Raw genomic sequence first — 18,318 nt, 5'->3', positions numbered from 1 at the left:
TTAGAAGAAAATCTCATGCTAAGTATTTAATGGTTGGTACTATTATGAGTTATCTTTCCACCTTCTCAAATGTCCTTGAGCATTTTTAAAAGTAAAAAAACTCCTGTGATTAACTATTTTAACCAACTTAGTCTTTCCCTTCCAAAATTTTCTAAGATACAGAGATGTCTTATGCATAGAGTTTTATTTCTTTTAATCTTTGCTTTTCAAATTTAAAATCTGTAAGCTTTTTTTTTTAATACTCTGGAAATACTCTAGCTTTTTTTTTAATACATTATATACCGTGATGGAGAAAACTTTGTGATAGCGTCTCTTTCTAACATAATTTTACCCTGAGTTCTCTTATTCTAAACAGATATTGCTTCATGCAGTAGAATGTTCATATTCAGAGATACACAAAGATGTCAGGCACTCTGGTGTATTTCATTATACCAGCAGATAGCGAGAGTAGAGAAGGGCCATTCAATAACAACAAAGATATTAATAAAATTTTTCAAAATGTCTTTAGTGCTTCCTTATGAAATTATAATAACTGTATCTTAAACATTGTGTCTGTGCCTACTTCAGGGACAGAATTCGTGGGTAGGAATATCTTAAGTATTATTTTCTTAATAGCTATTCATTTTAATAGGGAACTAGCTTATCTGAGATTTTAAAAAAATATTTTATTATAGATTTTAAACATATGAAAAAGTAGACAGAGGAATATAATGAACCCTCCTGAACCTATCACCTGCCTCCAACTACCATCAACCCATGGTCAATTTTGCCCTGTCTACTTCCACTATTACCATAATTGAAGCAAGTATTAAGCATCCCATCTTTTAATGTGAATTTTGTTGTGGTTCTCTAGACAATACGGACTCTTTTTTTAAAAACATAATCAAAAGACCATTTCACACCTGAAAAGTTAACAATAATTTCTTCATATTATATATCCAATCATTGTTAAAATTTCAATAGTTCCAAAATGTCATAAATGGTTTTCTTTTTTACACTTAAAAAAAATTAGGATTCATATTTACACCTTGAAATTAGTTGATATGTCTCTTAAGTCTCTTTTAATTTATAGGTTCCCTTTTGTCTCTTTTTTTCTTTCGTTTTTTTTCCCTTAAGATCCACTCTCCTACTTTTTTATTTAAAAAATTTTAAATTAATTAATTATTATTATTTTTACATTCTAAGATGTTGCAGAACAGATGGGGGAAGGGTAGTGGGGATGGGGGAGGGTGGTAGGGTGGGAGGAAGAGGAAGAGGGGCGTGGTCAAGGCCTGTGGCACCCCCCTCATTTGACAGTGGAGCCCAGAGGCATCTTTTTTTCCCCTTGGAATTTATATGTTGAAAAAACTGGATTGTCTTAATAGTTTCCCAGTCTTAGAGATTTTGTTGTTTTCATCCTCATGTTGTCTTTACCATGTTCCCCTTCCCTCTGTATTTCCTATAAATAGGTAGGTAGTTATAGAAGCTTAATCAAATCAACTTAGGCTTTTTTGGCAAGTCTCCTTCATAGGTGGTGCAGTTCTCTCCCTTCAGGAGGCCCAGATGTGTGGCTGTCTCTTTATGATGCTGTACCTGGATACTTAGGTCTTTTAGTTGATTAGGGGTCGCAAAATGGGATATTCTGATTTTATCATTTTTTTATAATTTTTAAATAACTTTATTGAGATATAATTCACATACCATACATTTCATGCATTTAAAGTGTATAATTCAATGGTTTTTAGTGTCTTCATATATATGTGCAACCATCACATCCAATCACTTTTAGAATATCTTCATTATCTCAAAAAAAAAAAAACCCAAAACCCTATCCCCTTTGCCTATCATCTTTTTATCCCTATACCTCTCAGTCCCAAATAACCACTGACCTACTTTCTGTCTCTATAGATTTCCCTATTCTAGACTTTCATATGAATGGAATCATGAAAAATATGGACTTTTGTGATTGGCTTCTTTCACTTAGCATAGTGTTTTCAAGGTTCATCTATGTGGTAGTGTATATCAGTACTTCATTCCTTCTTATGGTCAATTAATATTCCATTGTATGGGTGTGTTACATTTTGTTTATCCATTTGTGCATTGGTGGACTTTGATTTGTTTCCTCTTTTTGGTTGTTATGAATAATGTTACTATAAATATTTGTGTATAATTTTTTGTGGGACATATGTTTTTCTTTCTCTTAGTGTCTTCTTAAGAATGGAATTGCTGGGTCATATGGTAACTGACTTATTCTATCCATCCTAGTGGGTGTGGCTTTGATGACTAATGATTTTGAGCATGTTTTCATGGGCTTATTTGCCATTTGTGTATCTTCCTTGGAGAAATGTTTATTCAGATCCTTTGCCCATGTTTTAACTAGATTATTCATCATTTTATTATTGAGTTGTTAAGAGTTTTTATATATTCTAGATACAAGTTTCTTATGAGATATGTGATTTGCAAGTATTTTCTCCCTTCTGTGGGTTTTCTTTTTACTTTCCTATGCTTAATTTATTAGGTTAAGTTCATCTTTAAAGAGAAACTTCCTCATCTCTTATTACTCAGATGAGACAGTTTACATGGGAAAAGCAAGATAAGGGGCTTGATGTTTTGTATTTATTTATGACTTTTCATAAAAAGGAATTGGTTGCTTAGTATCCTCTCATAGTGAACAATTGTTGTTTTCTTTTTGAAATGTCATTATGAAGTCATAAATTCAAGCATTTGATGTTTTCAGTGCATTGCGGCTTTTATTCTTTTTGATGCTCAAATTGTCCCACCTTTGGCTAATATGTGCCTCTTCAATTTGATTACTAAGCACTTTTAACAAGTCTAATTGTTTTTGATAGCTTCTTTGCATTTTGGCAGAAGAAAATATTTCAGTCTCATCTTGTCCATTTTCTGCCCCAGACCTGGAGTCAGTCATTTATTTGAGGAGCCCAAGTTCTCTTTCAATGGAACAATATGAGAGCTAGGAGTGTTCATTGCCACTGTTTATAGGCTTTTTCAGTGGATATATCTGGAAAATATGTATGTGGAGATTTTTTTGTTTGTTTTAATGACAAAATATGAGTTCATTCTGATAGTTTCAGTTCATATTCAAGACTCGAGAATTTTTAGTTAACCTCTTCTTTCTTACATCTGTGTCTCCTTTTTCCCACACCCAAATTCCTAGTTCTCAAAGTCACTGAGGATGATAGTAATTATGTTATATTCTGTTCTTGTTGCTTTATCCCACATTACCCAGAATAGCAATACCAACATTAACACCAATGATATAATTACTGAAAACAATTTTAGAAGTTTTTTGTTTTGTTTGGCTGTTATCTCTGCCACTAGGCTATATATAGCCAAACTACTGTTTTTCAAAGTTACTTGAAATAGTTTCTCTCTGTGTGCTTATGCTACTAACTGGATATATAGTGAGGTACACTGCATTTTATTTTTGATATTTGGGAATTGCTTTTTTAATTAAAATTTTTTTTATTTTTAATTATAAAAAACATCACATAAAATTTACTGTCTTAACCATTTTAAAGTGTACAGCTCGGTAGTGTTAAATATATTCAGATTGTTGTGCATCAGATCTCCAGAAATTTTTCATCTCGCAAAACTAAAGCTCTGTGCCCATTTAACAGTTCCCCATTTCTCCCTGTCCCCAGCCCTTGGCAGCCACCATTCTGCTCTCTGTCTCTATGAATTTGATTATTCTAGGTATCTCATGTAAGTAGAATCATATATTTGTCTTTCTGTGACTGACTTATGTCACTTAGTATAATGAGTCACATAGCATGATTAGTCCTAAAGACTCATCTATGTTGTAGCATGTCACAAGAGTTCCTTCCTTTTTAAGGCTGAATAATATTCCACTGTATGTATACTACATTTTGTTTATCCATTTATCTGTTGATGGACACTTGGGTTGTTTCCACTAGTAATTGCTTTTTAAATTTAATTTTGTTTTACAATTATGTAAAATAGTCATGTAGATCTTAAGCCAAATCAACAAAGAAAATATATTTGAAGAAGTTAATCTTCTATCTCTGTCTCTTCATCCCTATTTCCTCTTTCCTTTTGGGAATTTTTTAATTTAATGGTTTATAGCCATGTTTTAATCTAAAAAAATATATAGCTATTCAAAAAAAAATATACAAAAATATGTATTTGTATCCCTCCTTTCTTAGAAGATGGTTAGCATACTAAAAATGCCCTTCTGCCTCTTGATCTTATCACTTTATGATTGTAATACAGAGAAATCTTCCTGATTCTTTTTCGCTGCTGTGCATTTATTCCATTGTGTGGATGCACTGCACTTTATTCCAGTTCCCTATTAATGGACATTCAAGTTGTTTGCAGTGTTTTGCTGTTAAAATTAGTCTTGCAAAAAATAACATTGTAGTTTTGCCAATGTATCTATGATAAAGAATCATAAGAGTGGGATTGCTGGGTGGAAAGGTATGTAGTTTTGTAGGATATTGCTGAATTCCCCTTTGTCTGCATATATCATTTTCACTTCTGTTCACTTCTCCATAGTATTTCGCAAAATACGTTATCAAGTTTTTGGACTTTAACTAGTGTTTTGGTGAGAAAACGGTTTTAGTTTGCATTTCTCTTAATAAGAGCTTCTTTTCATATTCAGAGCTGTTTCCACTTCTTTTTCTGTAAACTGTTCATTTCTTTAGCCTTTTTTTAACATTTGGTGTTTTTTCTTTCTGATTTTGGAGGTTCTCTATATGGAGAGATAGTAACCCTTTGTCTCTGATATAAATTGTAAAAATTTTTTTGTAGTTTGTCATTTGTCTTTTTACTTTGCTTGTGGTATCTTTTGCCATTCAGAAGTTTTAATTTTTTGTTGTCTAATTTATTGCCTCTTTCACCTTTTTTTTGCTTCTTTATTTTTGAGTTATTTTTTAGTAAAGTTTCCTCCACTCCTTGGTTACTCATCTTTTCTTTTAGTAACTGTATAATTTGTTCTCCCCTTCTCTATGTTTCCCTCCTATTTGCCTCCCTCTTCTCCCTTTCTCCTCTTAGCCTTTGTTTTCTTATGTAAACCTCTGATCGATTTAGAATTTGTCCTGTGTGTGGTGTGAGATATGGTTTCAATTTTCTTTTTCTGAGCAGGTATCCAGTTATTCCAACATCATTAATTTAAAAATATGTCTTCTCATTGATTCAAGATGCTCTTTTTGTTGTTATTGTTTAGTACGTATGTATATGTAATTAGGTCTATTTCTGAATTTTCTGTTCTGCTCCATTGGTTGTATTCATGTGCCATTACAACATTGTTGTAATTATAGAGGCTTTATGTTTTAATATATGGTAAGGCTAGCTTCTTTTTCAATATGCTTTTTTCTGGCTACTTTTTCTTGTGGTTTTTCTTCCAATAAACTTTATAATAGCTTGTCTTGCTCTGAGGAGAAAAACCCTGATGTATTTTTATTTGCACTGCATTAAATGTATAGATTAATTTAGGGAGAACTGGCATTTTTATGGTGTAAAAACTTTTTTATCCAAAAAGATGGTATGCCTTTCCATTTATTCAATCCTGTTTATCTGTCTTTCAGGAGCGTTTCATATAATTTTTCTCATATAAGTTCTGATATAAGTTTACATGTATATATTTTATTTAATGTTGGTTTTATTTATTTTGGTATTGTTTTCATTATATGTTCTCTAGTTTTTGTTTGTATCTATGAAGGTTTGAACTTCATATCTTAATTTTGTAACCTGTTACTTTACTAAGTCATCTCATTGTTTGTAGTAATTTTGCCATTGATTAGTATGGGTTTTTCTAAATATATAATCAATATTATGAGATGAAAATTTAAAATTTTCTGAACCTTTACATAGAATATGCAATTTTTCTAAGTTATATGAATCAGTAGTCTGGGCATATTTCTGGAGGTCATATTTAGCCTCTGTGTTGTATATATTCAAATTTGTTATGTACCATAACTCGTGTAAATGATATCATTTGTTTAATAACAGGAGTTAGAAAGGCAGAAACATATGTGCAGCGTGCTGCAGCATAAGATGGATGAACTTAAAGAAGGCCTTCGGCAAAGAGATGAGCTTATTGAGGTATGTATATGAACTGTAGGAACACTCAATTTTGAAAAAATTGGATGAGATGAGGGTGTGTTTTGGGAGGGTAAGAGAGTTTGAATGCTGCAAAGAGTTTACTTATCTCTTCGCATTTGGCTGTATCCTAAAATTTTACAAACATGAAACGTGTAAAGGTAGGCTTAAAAAATTAATACTATGAACCCTATAAACATTTCCCCCTTTATTAGCAGAAGTTTTTATAAGTGTGTTTTATTCCTAAGCACACTCTTTCCTAAAGATATATTAAGAAATGGCCAAAAGGAAAATTATAGAGGGCCGGCCCGGTGGCGCACTGCTACAGTGCGCTGCTTGGGAAGCGCGGCAGCACTCCCACTGAGGGTTCGGATCCCACATACAGACTGGTTCCCGCTCACTGGCTGAGCGAGGCGCGGGAGCGACACCGAGGGTTGCGATCCCGTTGCTGGTCCCGGTCCGGTACGGGGGCGACACTGAGGGTTGCGATCCGTTGCCGGACACGGAAAAAGACAAAAAAAAAAAAAAAGGAAAATTATAGAGTAATGTTATTCTTTGAATGTAGTGAATGCCATCTTTTGGGACATGATTCTTGAGGAATACCGTTTTGTCTTCACTCGGGTAGATACACTTCTGAGGTGGCTAAATGAAAAAGATAAAATTGCCAACATACCTTATATGCAAAAAGATGAAGATCGGCTAGTGTGGAGGATCAGGTTTTCGCTAGAACTCTGTGTGCCACATTGTTGGCAACATCTTAGGAGTGGGAAGGAGCGTAGTCCACCAGGAACTTTTTGAAAGCATTGATCATCCTTGAGGGCCTGCTACCATGCATACATCTCAGTTCTTCTTTAAATGTGGTTTTTTTTCCCTTGAAGTTGTTTTTTATAAATATGGAAGTCAGTCTGAGGGGGATCCTGCCCACGATCTATGTGTGGTTATCAAGGGCATCTAATGTTAATTTAATGTTGATGATTAGGAAAGGCCAGCTCTTAATGATCCCAGAGGAGATACCTCACCTACTGGTGTGGTATCATCAGTACTACTGATGATACCACACTACATGGGTGTCATCAGTACTACTACTCAGTCACCCAGCCTCTCTTTTTCCCTCTCTCCTCTTTTCTTTCCCCCCTCAGATCTGCCGAACTTACTCTCTCTCTGTAAATGACTTACAAAGCCATTTAATACAGAAGAGAGATGACTATTTTTCTATTTGTGCATTGGTGTTATTTTTAGTCATTCTTAAGAATAATTGAAGTGAACATAACCAGAATTTGTGGATTCTAAATGCAGATACAGATAACCCTTTGGAGCTATCAGATTATATGTGACATTAAGTTTTCTTAGTTTTTCCATATATGGTAGGAAGCATATTATCTAAATTTTGCATCTTGCTGGTATTTAAAAATAATGTGAAATCCTTTCCTTTTTTGTTCTTTTTTCTTTTTGTGTCAATATGCCAACTACTTCTTCTTTTTCTAATTAAGACATATGCTTTCTCCCTTTTATACTTGCAATGAATTATAAAACTGCTTTGGAGGCTACTTCTCAAATTGAATAGCTTAAGTTAGGATTGGTTAAATGTTCTGGTTTTTAATAGTTAATTGCATTTAAGAGGAATTGTAATGCTTGATCTGTAATTTGTCACTGTGGTTTCTTTAAAAGCCCAGGATGCTGGGTATACAAACTTTTAAAACCCTAGTTTTAGGTGTTATTTATATTTAGAATTAACATCCTTTAGATGTTAGTATCCATGGTTATGCACAACTGAAAAACCTTGAATATGACAAATAATGCTTTTTCATCTTTAAAATTGAGTACTGCATAGTAAAGTAGGTAATGTACGAGTAGGAAAAGTAGGAGATGATAATTTACCAATAATGCATAAGAAGAAAGCCTGTTAAGTATGAGGGTATAAATTGAGCATCAATGCCTAATCAGAAGAGTTCCTTATGAGTTGCTAAATGTTAAATTTCATTTTTTTCTGAAAACTGGTTTTTCCTATAAATTCATGACTTTTTTTGCTATCCTAGAGTTTGCTAACAAGTTCAAAATGATCAAGCCAAGATATGTCTGTCTTGTATTTTTTAAGTTGTGCTTAAAAAAATAAAATTCAAAACTACTACTTGTTCTTTATGCCAAAGGATCATTTGTTCATAGGAAACCTGAATTTCCCTCTTTAGAAATGTAAAGTGTTCCATGTTTGAAAAAAAGGCAGTTATCAAAGGAAGAATGCACATATAGAGCTGTATGTATATAGAGACCCTAGATGGTTTGCTTCCACATACCTGTGGTTGGAGCAGTTATGTCTAGCCCCCAGTGAGAGTCATGTGGCTAAGACTCTGGATGTCATCTTTTCTTTTGGAAACCACTCTTGCTCTTCCTATTTATCACAGACTTTCCCATTTTGTTAAATTTCTTTATCAGCTTTATTTTTGTTCTATTTTCCTCTCTCTAACCCTCTCCCTTTTTTCTTTCTTCCCTTTTATTACTTCTCTTCCTTTCTTCCCCTCTTCCTCTGCAGGAGAATCAGCGCATGCAGCAGAAAGTAGACACCATGACAAAAGAGGTGTTTGACCTCCAGGAGACACTTCTTTGGAAAGATAAAAAAATTGGGGTATGAGATGAAATGGAGTTTTGGTTAGAAGCTCATAGATGAGGAATAGACCAATCGAATTTAACTTAGAGAGTCCTAAAAATCTGTCCTTTTAATATTCTTGAGCATTTATACAGTGTGAAATTTGATAAGCAGGAGACAGAAAGACTTTCGTGGGAAAACCTGATACTACGCCTGGAAAGAACTCTTTTTTTCCAACCAACTCTGGGCTTGTGAAACCCACAAGTAGGAACTTTTAAAGGAAGTTGTTTTTTATTCCCCTAGGATTCTTATCCAGAAGCAGCCACATTTAATTCAAACTTTGTGGGCAACTTGATATCTATCCTTACATTGCAAGAATTTGGATAAGAAGAAGATAGGGAGTGGGAGTAGGGAAAAGTTATTAATATCCTATAAATCCTTGGTGAATAAAATAGGAAGAGATTAAAATCAGTTTAATTACAGAAGTGGATAGGAATGTAAGACTTGCTGGAGTTGCCAAGTTGTGAGGTCATCTCTAATTATAACACCAGAACTCCTCAAAGCTGGGGCCCAGATAAGGAAAAAGTCTTCATTGTTTTTTCCCTAAGCCCTGAAGGTAGATTCCAAGTACACTGGAGACTGAAAGAATTCCAACCAGTTCATCTCAGGTGGACTTGGACTGGCAGTCCCATCTCCTAGCATGAGCTGTCTGTTCTGCAGTAGGGGAACCACTCAGCTGTAGCTTCCAGAGCCTTAGCTTGTCAGAGAACAGCTATGGTGGAGGAAGAGGTTAGGTGGGGTAAGAAAAGTTGGCAAAGATCCCTGAGAGCCTGTGAGAGACATGCACGGACGTGAATCTCTTTGGGGCCTCCTTTTATTAGGGGCATTCTGAAGCGCAGCCAGAGGTCAGAAGTATCTAGTCCTTTTCATCACTCCAAGGATTCCAACCCTCTCATTAATAAACGCGTTGAAGAACCACATTACCAAATTACCACAAAGTAGGTAATTTGTAAAACTTAGTTAAAATCTGGTCTCTATCTAGAATGGGCTTGTTTTAGGACCTTATGTATTTTCTTTAGCATAGGTGTGCAGGTCCAGGATTTGTAATTTGTATAATTGGCTTAGTATTTAAAACTCATCATTGTAGGGATACCGTGGGCACTCAAGCGGAGGGGGAGGGGGAAGGCACTCCCTGGCAATATGGCGTCCTTCTGGGTTCTTCTCCGCAGTAGAAGCCCGCCGGCGCCAAACCTCAACCAGTCACAGGTCCAAGGCTCACTTCCTGCCCAGCCCCGTCCAGTCAGCTACCGCCCCGTCCACCCCCTATCCAAACCCTGAACGCAGCTCCCTATAAATATACGCGCAGTCCTTGAATAAAGCGGAACTTCTCTGGTGAACTGTCAGCCCGGGTCTCGCGTGCCTCCTTCATCCGTGTGTCTTTTCAATCATCCTGGACCAGTCATAGAAAAACCCCAAACCTCTCAGTCCAATAAAATAGCTATTCAAAACAAAACTTTTTTGCTACCAAAAAGGTATGCTGATGGTTATGATACAAATTTTTTGGCTTAACTGTCTCAGCATTTAGTGAGTGAATAAGTGGATGTCTTTATTTTATGTCTTATTTAAGAATGTGTTTCTTTGCATTTTGTTAATAAAACTTAAAAAAAAATTTTTTTTGAGAACATTTTAGAATTCACATGCAGTTACAAGGAATAATACAGAGAGATCCTATATACCCATTACCTGGTTTCCCTCATACGTGACATCTTGCAAAACTATAGTACAATATCACAACCAGGATATTGACCTGGATCCAGTCAAGAAACAGAACATTTCCATCATGATGAGGGACCTCTCCTCTTGCCCTTTTATAGCCATATCTACTACCTACCCCCGCCCCGAACCACTGATTTGTTCTACATTTCTATAATTTTGCCATTTTAAGAATGTTATATAAATGGAATCATACAGTATATAACCTTTTGGAATTAGCTTTTTATACTCAGCATAAATCCCTGGAGATTTATCTGAGTTGTTCTGTGTATCAATAGTTTATACCCCCCTTGGCTCTTTGAATTTGAAAAATAATGCTAATATACAAATAACATAAAATTAACCATTTTAACCAATTTTAAGTGTAAAGTTCAGTGGCATTAAGTACATTCACATTGTTGTGCTGTCACCACCATCCATCTCCAGAACTTTTTTATTTTGCCCAGCTGAGACTCTGTTCCTATTAAGTAGTAAATCCCCATGCTCCCTCCTCCCCTCAGCCCCTGGCAACCACCATTCTACTTTCTGTCTCTATAAATTTGGCTACTCTAGGTACCTCACATAAGTGGAATTACACAGTATTTGTCCTTTTGTGATTGATTTTACACTTAGCATAATGCCTTCAGGGTTCGTCAGTATTGCAGCATGTCAGATGTTCTTACTTTTTTTTTTTTTTCCTTTTTGTCTTTTTTCGTGACCGGTAACGGGATCGCAACCCTCAGTGTCGCGCCCGTACCGCGCTCAACCAGTGAGCGGACCGGTCTCTATATGGGATCTGAACCCTCGGCAGGAGCGCCGCCGTGCTCCCAAGCGCCGCACTCTACTGAGTGCGCCACCGGGCCGGCCCCAGAATGTTCTTACTTTTTAAGGCTGAATAATATTCTATTGTATGTATATACCACATTCATCCATTGATAGACACTTGGGTTACTTCCATCTTTTGGCTATTGTGAATAATGCTGCTATGAACACGGGTGTACAAATTTCTCTTTGAGACACTGCTTTCATTTGTTTTAGGTATATACCCAGAAGTAGAATTGCTGGATCATGTAGTAATTCTATGTTTAATTTTTTTGAGGAACAGCCATACTGTTTTCTATAGCAGCTGTACTATTTTACATTTCTATCAGCACTGCACACGAGTTCCAATTTCTCCACATTACCATCAACACTTGTTATTTTCTGTTTTATTGATAGTAGCCATTCTAATGCAGGCGAGGTGGTCCTCCTTTGACTTTTAAAAGATATATTTTCAGTGTGGTTGATAACTACCTAATGTGTCACTTATCTCTAGCTTCATTTTCAAGATTTAAATTTAGTACCTTAATGAAGAAACATGTCCATTATTCCCAGGTACAAGTTCAGTTTTCTTCAGTTCTGCCTTCATTGAACTTAGTGGTCTTCCTTCTAGCTCCCCTGCAGTTCCGAGCACCAGGGGCCCATGTGTAGAATAGGTGCATACGAAGGACTTGTGTATCTCTATAGCCCAACATAAACTTACTCCCATTCTGACTGTAGATATTTGTGCCCCAGTGGAATTATATGGAGAATTAACCTTTTCCCCAAAAGTTCAGCCCATTATACATATCTTTTTGCCTTCTTAGTGCTAGAATTTGAGGTTAGGTCAGGAATAAAAAATTATTTAGATCTCTAAAAGCATGCACTTTTTACCCTAAAGAAAATCTACTGTTGCATGCAAACACAGGGTACTGGTTATATGGCCAGGTGATACAGAGGATTTCAGAATACATTTGGTCCAATTATGAGGTATTTCAGTAATCTTCAAATTTTTGTGGTAAAATGGGTAAATTTACAGGATATATTTTATTTTCCCATCCATAATTATGGGAAGATAAAATTAAAAAGTCCAAAAGTAAAAATAAAACCCAGTATTGTAAGATGTGGAAAAGGAGCAAATGTCATGTACTAGCAATTGCTAGAATTCCTAGTTTCATATTGGTCTGTTCCTAAGAAGTCTTTTATATTCATTGGTGTTGTTTATATAGAGCATGTTGCGACAGTGATCATTTACTCAGTTATATGTGGTGATGCATGCAGATACCAATGACCAAAGCTATTTAACCCAGCAGAGATTAAAGTGACTATCAACAGATGGAAGGTATTGCTGTGCTTTTTCTAATGAGTGTTAATACTAGCTTGAAGGGTTAGAGTAAATGCCTTATGCAGCTAGAAACTCAAATCATTAATTTACATGCAGACTTGAGACACATCATATGGTGTGAATGTAAATTGTTGAAAGGAAGTTAGATATTTACGTTGAAGTCTGCATAGGTAAAGATTAGGACTTGCCGTATGGGCTACTTTTCCAGCATCATCTAGGATTGTCATCTAGGATTGTTCAGTAAGGGAACACAATATGGCCTTCTTGGGCTGTGATATAAAAAGCTGTACCCAAGGGCTTTGCAACCAAAAAGAACTAGATTCATGTTCAGACTTTGCCACTTACTGTGACTTTTGGGCAAAAAATACAACCTCTCTGAGCTTCAGTTTTCTGATCTGTAAAATGGGGATAAGACAAGTACATGACAGGGTATATAAGGGAGAAGTTTCATATGTAAAGTAACATATATAGGGACATTATGCGTATATAAAGTAGTGCCTGCCACATAATTTGTGCTACACAAATGATAGTTGTTGTCATCTCTTATTTACTTATTCCCAGTTTGGTTGCACAGTAGGATTGTAATGATTTAAAAGATTGTTCAAATATTCAGCCATCAGTAACTAAGCAGTTGTCCCACTTCTAAATCCAATAAACCGAGAGGAAAATTATCTGTTGTAGTTTAACTTCTTGGATTTGTGGGAATGCTGGCAGAAAGCATTAAATATATGAACAAATATGTAGAGAAAGGCTTTTTCAAGTAGCCTAGCTGTGAGGTTCCTGCACAGACTGCTTAACAGGGGTGTGTTTTGAAGTATTTTATTACATAGTGATAGTAGATTTGATTTGCCACTGATGACCGAAGTATGTTCCTGCTTTTGTACTGTCCTCCTCAGCTCTGGCAGTTGCAAGATTCAGGAAACGGCAGTGAATTTACAAATGAAAACACCAGCCTGCTTTTCCTGAACCTTCCCTGTCCTCTTAGGCCCTGCAGGCAATGCTTTACACTAACTCCTTTAAACCTCTGCCCAAGGGATGGGTGCTGCTATTATCCCTTCTGTTTTTCAGATGAGGAAACTGAGGAATAGGTAAGTTAAGTATGTACCAGGACCCAAAAGCCTGATTCTGAAACCTGTATTCTGCTGTTCTCCATAGGTGGACTATATATTTTTATTGTCAGTATTTTATTTTTTGTTTTTCACATTTTGAAAGTATATTAAAAAACCAAATGAGTCTTAACTGTATTTAATTAAATTAACAGAAATAGAGTCTTGAGGGTCCTTTTGGAAATTAGCTATTTTGAATTACAGAGGAAATTATACAGCCAATAATTAATTAAAATACCTTATACATACTAGTTATTTTTCTTCCAGAACTATTTTTTTTTATTTTTTAAAAAACTAGTATGTTCTTGAATAATCTGTTTTAGTTAAATATGAAATGTGTTTTTTTGTTCACAAAGTGAAAGTGTACTGAGGAGATCAGTAAAGGAAACTTTATTTTACTATTGCTGCTTGTCTTCATCTTCCTTTTCCTGTTTTTTTCATAGACTGGAAAAGAAAGATTTATTTTCCTGCTTGATATGATAAGCATGTTTTGCTGGATTTATGCATGAGAATCAGTTTCTATTAAAACTCTCTGCTGGAAATGTATATCCATGTAACTTTGTATTTCTTTCCGTATCTGACTGCTTGTTTCCACACTTTTAACTGATCCCTTGCTTTTTATGCCTTTATAAACTTTGCTTATTTGAATTAGGTACTTCTCTGCTATCTTTCACTTGCTCTTTTTCTGTGCCATTCTTTCCCTCGCTACCCTGCCTAAAACCAGGCCCTAGAGAAACAGAAAGAATACATTGCCTGCCTTAGGAATGAGCGAGATACGCTCAGAGAGGAGCTGGCTGACCTGCAGGACACAGTGAAGACAGGAGAGGTATGTTAGCAGTAGCCTGGAGCTCAGGTCCCTCTGCCTTCCTTTTGTCCTGTCATCTTTCCTAGCGTGAGTTCAAAACAGTGTTTATTCCCTAATCCAGATTTGGTAGGTCTAAGTCATTTCTTCCACAGAGTTATGTTCCACATAACTAATTCTAACCAGGTTTTACCTGTGGCAAACATGTATTGTTGCAGAGTTACTTCACAGAGCTTACTGCTTCCATGTGGGCCATCTTTTTTGATGGTGGGTTTTTTTCTTCTCACAGAAACATGGCTTAGTTATAATCCCCGATGGCACGCCCAATGGTGATGTCAGTCATGAACCAGTGGTTGGAGCCATTACTGTTGTGTCTCAGGAAGCTGCTCAGGTCTTGGAGTCAGCGGGAGAAGGGCCACTAGGTAAGACACTAGTTGCTATGCTGACTTGGATTAATGTTGCCCTGTTGTGATTCCAGCTTGTTCATATCCCTGCTTGGAAAACAAAAATAACATAAGGGCTCTCTGAGACTTATGTAGATCCTTAACAGCAAGGATCTAGGCACATTGTCTTCAGACATCTTGACCTTGGGAAACCAGCATCTGAGTCATTGCAAGGCAGTAAATGTAACTGTAAGGCCTCTGGATAGAAGTACTGTGGGTATATAAACATTGCTTTTTTCACTTACCTGTAAACTTTCTGCAGAGATAGTTTGGCACATCTCTCCCATCCTAGGGAAGCAACGGACTGGTAAGAGACTTCCCAAGTATGTTTTAAGTTTCTTCTTCCTGGAACATCTGGTTTTACGTTCTACACTTATCCTAGGGCTCTGTAGCTCTTTGCCGTCACATTTCTTAAGGCAAGAAACAGGTGATCAAGAAGACAGATACCAGAGGAGTGTGACCTCCAGAGCAGGGCTTCTGAGCCTCTTAAATTTAACTCTTTGAGAATCTCCGGGGAATCACAAAGGTTCATTCATTCCCCACCCCCCAAGAATCCTACTATACAGGAAGAAAAATGGCACAGATACATATTATATCATCAGCGCACTTTTATTTATTAAAAAGCAATTTATTTTCCTTTTTTTATCTTGTTTTTATATATTTGTAGGTTTCCTAGGGGAGTGGGAGATACTGTAAGAATGTAGCAATCTTGGGCCGACCCCGTGGCTCACTTGGGAGAGTGCAGCACTGGGAGCACAGCGGTGCTCCTGCCACGGGTTCGGATCCTATATAGGGATGACCGGTGTGCTCACTGGCTGAGCGCGGTGCGGACGACACCAAGCCAAGGGTTGCGATCCCCTTACCAGTCACAAAAAAGCAAAAAAAAAAAAAGAATGTATCAATCTTAAAGATATTTTAAAACTTAGTAAGCACATTCTATAGTGTGCAGAATTCCAGAAATGTAGTGCACTTTGATAAAGCAGAGGATGCCAGGTGAGCGATAGAGAATTTCTAGAGAATGGAATGAGTATATGGCTCTGGGCAGCTCAGGGTGTTTCTTCTGCTGTTTGGAAGGTGCTGAAGAAACCAGAACTTGCATTTGGCTGTGACCCTGGTTGGTTGTGGGGAGTGGTTGGCCAGATTTCAGTTGCTGCTTTAACTGAACAATGGATATCTCCTCAGTCCAAGGAGCCTATTTTAATGCAGGCTTGGAAAGAAGCAGCCCTCTCCACACGCCAGGAATAAATCCTACAATCTTTCTACCAAGCCCAGATTCACTCTTGGCTGCCCCTATCTTAGAGTCAGCTCCCTTCCCCTCCCCGCACTAGCTTTTGTACGACTTTGCTTCTTTCAGCATTGTGTTCCTCTATTTTCTTTGCTCCAGCTTCCCCCTGCCCAGTCCCGCTCCTACCCACTTTTTTTTTCATACATTTTGATCTCTCCTGCTAAGGGCTTAAGCCTGTGGGAGCACCCTTAGCATTTGAGTTGTCTAGTGGTGAAACCTTGCAAATTTTTGAAACAAGGGTGGGCCGGCCCGGTGGCGCACTGCTACAGTGCGCCGCTTGGGAAGCGCGGCAGCGCTCCCGCCGAGGGTTCGGATCCCACATACAGACCAGCCGCTCACTGGCTGAGCGAGGAGCGGGGGCAACACTGAGGGTTGCGATCCCGTTGCCGGTCACGAAAAAAGACAAAAAAAAAAAAAAAAAAAAAAAAAAAAAAAAACAACCACAAAAAAACTGAAGAAAAAAGGAGATCATTTCCTTGTTTTTTTTTTTTTTTTTTTTTTTTAAAAGATGACCGGTAAGGGGATCTTAACCCTTGACTTGGTGTCGTCAGCATCACTCTCTCCCAAGTGAGCCACGGGCCGGCCCTCTTCAGGTTGTTTTTAAGAGGAGAAATCACAGCTTTTGGGAGCAAATGTTGTATTTGGTGGCTTGATAAATATCAGTTGTGTGGAAATACGTTTTGGATAATTAAGTTCTTTTCCGTAATACTATTAAAGCCTTTATTTCTTTTGATATTCACAGCTGTAAGTAATGTAACTTATGAGCTAATGTTTGCTATGTATGAGTTTGAAGAATTATTTTTAATTGTTTATATTCTGCATCACCCCAAATTTAGTTTACAACCTGTTTCATTTGTTTTAGATGTAAGGCTACGAAAACTTGCTGAAGAAAAGGAAGAGCTACTATCACAGGTAAAGGCATTCTTCTCATTGGAAGGCAATATTAATTTTAACTAAGCTACATGGAAAAATGTTAGCAAACTAAAATATTTATTAGAAAAAAATTTGCTTATTTCAAACATCATTACTCAAGTGAGATTTGAAGGATAAAAAGATAATTCAAATTTTGCCTCTTAATATTGTTTCTTATTCTTTTGAAAAAAAAATTACAGGACACATAGTGTAAGGTGTCATATAGCTCTGCGAAGCTTGTTATAAAGACAGCAGTTCTGCGCCCTGGCTGCTCTGCCCTTGCCTCTGACCATTTCTGTTCAGTTCTTTTAGCTGATTCTTTCGGTGTGTACTGGCCTGGATATCTCTGTATAACATGCTATGTTGCTTCTTGATTGTTCTGTTTTAGGCATTCTCTAATGACATCCTTTATGGAAGATGATGATTTAGCTGTCTTTCATTCCCTGTCCTGCCACACACATGCATACTTCCCATCCCCATATCCTGCTAATAAAGGAACAGTGTCATTCTAGTCATTAGTTTTTAGGGCTCTCTAAACACTGCTGACAGGGGGAGCCATGCTGTGTTCTAGGATCGTCTTTCATTTCCTTCACAACTATTTGTTTCCTCTAAAGTTAATATTGTGCTTTTTTTTCTTTTTATTTGCTTGGTTTCCTATGTGTTCACTGCTAATTTAGCTGCAGCATCTCCAACAGCAGTTGAAATCCACCCTTAGTGTTATTGGATGTATCAAGAGTTCTCTCAGTTCCTCTTGCATCTTGGAGCACATGACTTGTCCCATTGTGAACTAACAGCTTGTACCCTCAGTCCAGAGATGTGATGCCCCTTCACCAGCACCTAGGGTGTGTTCCCTGCCTGTGATCTGGGCTGGGGCCCTTTTCCCAGTGTCTTATGCCTTCCTCCTCCTTTATTTGTTCCCTTTTTTTGCTACTTCTTCCTGAGAAAAGGTATGTGGGTTGTTGACTTTTCATGACCTTGTAGGCCTGAAAATGTCTTCATTTTACCCTCTTACTTGTTAATAGTTTGGTTGAATATAGAATTCTGGGTTGTAATTATTTTCTTTCAGATTTTCTTTTTTTTTTTTTTTCTTTTTTTGTCTTTTTTACTGACCGGCAACGGGATCGCAACCCTCGGTGTCGCGCCCACACCGGGGACCAGCAATGGGATCGCAACCCTTGGTGTCGCGCCCACACCGGGGACCGGCAACGGGATCGCAACCCTCGGTGTCGCGCCCACA

At 37.0% G+C, this 18,318-nt stretch overlaps 1 protein-coding gene across 1 annotated transcript in view; it reads left to right on the top strand.

Annotated features, from left to right (window-relative positions):
* Positions 1-18,318, top strand: part of LRRFIP2 (leucine rich repeat (in FLII) interacting protein 2) — a gene marked incomplete at its 5' end in the record, with an annotated part of 49,668 nt that overhangs the window by 22,740 nt on the left and 8,610 nt on the right. The window contains 5 exons of the mRNA XM_008589895.1: positions 5,968-6,060; positions 8,585-8,677; positions 14,364-14,465; positions 14,731-14,863; positions 17,032-17,081. Coding sequence (XP_008588117.1) covers positions 5,968-6,060; positions 8,585-8,677; positions 14,364-14,465; positions 14,731-14,863; positions 17,032-17,081 — 471 coding nt within the window. The remainder of the gene's footprint in view (positions 1-5,967; positions 6,061-8,584; positions 8,678-14,363; positions 14,466-14,730; positions 14,864-17,031; positions 17,082-18,318) is intronic.

Source organism: Galeopterus variegatus, unplaced genomic scaffold (genome assembly GCF_000696425.1).
Source record: "Galeopterus variegatus unplaced genomic scaffold, G_variegatus-3.0.2 Scaffold5732, whole genome shotgun sequence".
Taxonomy (NCBI): Eukaryota; Metazoa; Chordata; class Mammalia; order Dermoptera; family Cynocephalidae; genus Galeopterus; species Galeopterus variegatus.
The sequence above is the reverse complement of the archived record's forward strand: the minus strand, read 5'-3'. Positions and strand labels throughout refer to the sequence as shown.